The 4909-nt window shown below is 32.6% G+C and overlaps 1 protein-coding gene across 1 annotated transcript; it reads left to right on the forward strand.

The window, feature by feature from the left end:
- The first annotated feature begins 937 nt into the window (after positions 1-937).
- On the forward strand, positions 938-2794 carry LOC128656914 (interleukin-17F-like). The gene is made up of 3 exons (XM_053711087.1): positions 938-955; positions 1934-2139; positions 2557-2794. The coding sequence occupies exons 1-3, from the start codon at positions 938-940 to the stop codon at positions 2792-2794; spliced, it is 462 nt and encodes a 153-aa protein (XP_053567062.1).
- Positions 2795-4909: the final 2115 nt, after the last annotated feature.

The following is a 4909-nucleotide window of genomic DNA, read 5'->3' on the forward strand; positions in this document are numbered from 1 at the left end:
TTTATTTATTTTTTTAGATTAGGGTTTTTTTGGGCTAGAAAAAGAGCTGAATGCCCTTTTAAGGGCAATGCCCATACAAATGCCCCAATGGGTAGTTTAGGTTTTTTTAGTGTTAGTTTTTTTTTATTTTGGGGGGTTTGGTGGGTGGGGGGTTTTTACTGTAAGGGGGGACTTAGTATTTTTTAGAGGTAAAAGAGCTGTTTAACATAGGTCAATGCCCTACAAAAGGCCCTTTTATTGGCTATTGGTAGTTTAGTATTAGATTAGGGGGTGTGTTGGGGGGGATTTTTTATTTTTATAGGGGTATTAGATTAGGTTTAAATTTTTTATTTTGGATAGCTTTGTTTATTTTTTTTCTGTTATTTTACTTTTTTTTATTTTTTGTAAATTTAGCTTGGGGTTTTGTTTTTTTCAACATAGACTGACCCCTGGGCAGGCATATCGCCTAGTATATATATATATTTTTATAGAGCATGATGAGTAAAATGTATTAATTTTACCTCATTGTTTCATTGTTATAATTGTATAATTGGCATCAGACTAACATTACTTTTGAGAAATGGGCTACCCAGGAAATTCTAAATAAGTTAGTCAATAAGAGGATATTTTCATATTACTTTCCCAGTTCTATTGCTAATAATATCTAGGTTAAGTAAATACTTGCTGTATAGATGCAGGAAGAATAAATGTGTCTGATTTACAACCTCATATTTTCCTCTCATTTGATGACTATGACATCTTTGTATGTAAAAAAGAAGAAGAGAAATATCACAGAGGAAAACCACAGACTTATTAAAATGCAACCACACATTACAAATACCAGTGGAAACCCCTGTGCAAGCAGAGGTCCCTATAAAATAATGGGTCAGGACACAAGCATCTCACAACACTCACCTGCAATTCTTTCATCACATAGAGAAGGAGCACAAGACGCACAATGAGTTTGCTAACAATGGTAAGTATTAATATTACTGGTGTTGTTATCTATATAACAGCAGGCAGTTTAAACAGAAGTTAAGAGAGAGGACATTCTATCTAAGGGAGTATTTATACAGCACTTACTATTTATTGTGCATTATTTGGTAATATTTTTATAAAAGGCTGATTACTGTGTTGACTTTGATTGTATAACAGTAGTAATATCAGATAAAAGAACAGCAAGCTGTGGAGCCAAAGTAGCTTTGTTTTGTTTAATTATATTGTAGCTGAAGAGCTGTTAGGAAATGTAGACCGGAGGTAAACACAATTTTTGTTGAATTTCATGATAATCATGAAATACCATCTGCATAAGTATTTTGTTTTCTCTTAAAAAATGTTTTATCTATCATCTATCTATCTATCTATCTATCTATCTATCTATCTGTCTATTTATCATCTATCTATTTTCTCTGTCTGTCTATCTGTATTTCTATCATTTGTCTGTCTATCTATCTGTCTATTTATCATCTATCTATCTTACTTAATGTCTGTCAGATTAAAGAAAGACAGATAGGCTGACAGACAGAAATATAGATATATAAATAGATAAATGATAGATAGATAGATAGATAGATAGATAGATAGATAGATAGATAGATGGTAAATAGACAGATAGACAGACAGATGATAGAAAGACAGATAGACAGACATAAAGATAGATAGATGAAAGGAAGACAGATAGACTATCTATCTACCTATGTCTGTATCTATTGCCTATTTTTCTATGTTAATATTTTTATTAGTAGTAGTGTACATATATGGTCACATATTATAGTGTTAATATATATATATATATATTATGCAATTGTTTAAACTATTAATAATCTTAATTTTGCTTATAGTGTCTTATAAGTATCTGAAAGACTAAAAAAACTTTTTATTTCCAATTTTGTATTAATAAACTTGTGAAATGATAGCAATGAACAATGCTAATGTATTTCCTTCTTTCTTTCAGTTTCACATCCCATTGTTACTGGTTATGCTGGGAGCCAGTATAACAGTGTCTGTCTATGGTGTAGATCTGCATCATCTCAACAAAGGATGCCCACCCAGAAGCATGGCATTTCCACCAGTAGTGCGGGTCAGCCTGAATATCAGCGGGCAAGTCCAGAATGTGGCAAATGACATCAGAAAGCGCTCCTCCTCACCCTGGGATTACAGGTAAAATTAATATATTTTCTCTTAATGAAACAAATTCTAGAATTATTTGTTCCAGTTTATAAGGAAAAATATATATTTAAATTTTCACTAGCTCCAGACTATTTTATGTTTTTTCGTGTGTTTATTCACATAAAGGTATTATAAACCAAATTTCATATTTCACACTCATACAGTAGAGATAACGGCCCCAGGGTTACAAAAACTCCAGTATATCCTTTACCAGTACCAATACTGTGATAAGTCAGTTTTAATTCAGCCATTTATTTTTGAATGAAAATGAATTACGTAGATCCCACTGGTAAAGCATGTAGCGCACATCTCAAATATGTATGGATTCCACTGTTCTTCAGGATCCTGAAAGCAGCAAGGTACTATGGATATACAGCATCTAATATAATATATGTTTTTATCTTACAGCCTTGATATTGATCAGAACAGATACCCCCATGTCATCGCTGAAGCTAAATGCCAGCATGATAGATGTTTGGATTCTGAGGGTAACATGGACTTTAATGTGAGTTCTATCCCCATCAGACAGGAGATGCTGGTCCTGCGTCGGGAGCTCAGAGGATGCAACTACAACTTTAAATTGGAAAAGAAGATAGTTACTGTTGGCTGCACTTGCGTCAGACCCATTATCCAACACATAATGTAGGGGGTGACCATCTATTCTCTGCAAAACCTAGGAAATATCAGTAAGAGAGCGTAAACATTGTTCAGAAACACATAAAGTGCACAGTGTTTATGCTGCAATATTTGTTGCAATATATTTATTTAAAAATATATATTTATTTATACAAAGAAACAGTATATTTATGGATATGTATGTATGTTATGTATTTATTTATTTCTGTCTATTGTTGTGGAATTCAGTAAAGAAGTACAAATATTTATTCATGCTGTGTCTGTTTTATTAATTAATACTTTTACTTATTATAAATATGGTACAAAAGTAAATTATTTATCATTTCTGAAACCAAGAAAAGATTTTTGGAAATATTTTTAATGATAACTGCTTGGTAGCTGATCAATAACATTAGCATTTGTTTTCATGGGGTGGGCAATATGTGACAGTTTCACTTTAAAGGGAACTACTAGGAACTACTAGATGTTATATATATATATATATATATATATATATATATATATATATATATATATATATATATATATATATATATATATATATATATATATATATATATATATATATATATATACACACACACAGTGACAGAGTGTTAAGCAGAGTTGTGGATGAGGTGTTTCTAGGACCCAGTATTTTAAGAAATGATAACCCTAACACTGTAAGCCCTATTTTGCTTAGCCAGCCAAGAGATTCTTGTAAGGTTTCACCTTTAAATACAACAATAATTATTATTGTTTGCTTTTGTTATAGAAGAAGACAACTCAGTCCTCTGCCAGTATATTCAAATTATTGTGAATCTATTTCTATGGACTTTTATGTTTGCCAAATTCTCTGTACTGTTTATGGTATTATACTACTATTAAAAACTACCCATTACAAATTTCCCCAGAGCCCCTCCTTACCAATGAGCTTGTTTGGCTACATGGGTCACTTCTGCACACGCAGTGGTGGTTCTAGAACTTGGAGGGGATAACAATGGTGGTGAAAATGTTAAAATACATAGTACATAGAACATTGTTTTATACACACACACTGTATGTATATGTATAAAATCTATACCTTTGGTAAATGAAAGCAAATTAAAAACAATGAAGGGCTTATGGTTGCCTTTGAGCCTTAGGATGGATGCACATGGTTACATTATTACATGGCAGGGGTAAAAAAAATTATTTGTAATTTAGGATTCAACTGATACTGAATACTGAAGAGTCAGACACACACTTTTTAGATTGTATAAAGGTGCATTTGTATATAGATGATGTTGAATAATCCAAAAAGCTAAGAGCCTTAGTAACATTTTAGGAGATGTTATTATTATTATTATTATTATCAGGTATTTGTAGAGCGCCAACAGATTCCGCAGCGCTTGGATGCGTAAGGCTCTGTAATGTAAACATCTGATATTATGATCTTGTTAAGGTTTGTGTGTGCACTCACTCTGCAGTAAAAAATAATGATAATATGATTTAAAGTAAAACTATGGTCATAAGGCATCTGAGTGTGCGTTTTTTTTTACCATTATTCCATTTCAGTTTTGGTGATCAACAGTCATTTTCATCTGCTGTTAACTGTGACATTTTGGGGAAAGGGACATAAAATATAATAGGAGTCTTGATATTGTGATCAATAGAAAGAGAGAGAGAGAGATAAAGAGAGTGAGAAAGAGAGAGAGAGATAAAGAGATAAAGAGAGTGAGAAAGAGAGAGAGCGATATAAAGAGATAAAGAGAGAGAGAGAAAAGAGAAAGAGAGTGAGAAAGAGAGAGAGATAAAGAGATAAAGAGAGTGAGAAAGAGAGAGAGAGAGATAAAGAGATAAAGAGAGAGAGAGAGAAAAGAGAAAGAGTGAGAAAGAGAGAGAGAGAGAAAAAGAGAGAGAGAGCGAGAGAGAGAGGGAGGGAGAAAGAGAGATAAAGAGATAAAGAGAGAAAGAGAAAAGAGAGTGAGAAAGAGAGAGAGAGAGAGAGAGAAAGAGAGAGAAAGAGATAAAGAGAATGAGAAAGAGAGAAAGAGAGAGAGAGATATAAAGAGAGTGAGAAAGAGAGAAAGAGAGAGAGAGAGAGAGAGAAAGAGAGAGAAAAGAGAGAGAAAGAGAGATAAAGAGATAAAGAGAGTGAGAAAGA

The sequence above is a fragment of the Bombina bombina genome, chromosome 4 (assembly GCF_027579735.1).
Source record: "Bombina bombina isolate aBomBom1 chromosome 4, aBomBom1.pri, whole genome shotgun sequence".
Taxonomy (NCBI): Eukaryota; Metazoa; Chordata; class Amphibia; order Anura; family Bombinatoridae; genus Bombina; species Bombina bombina.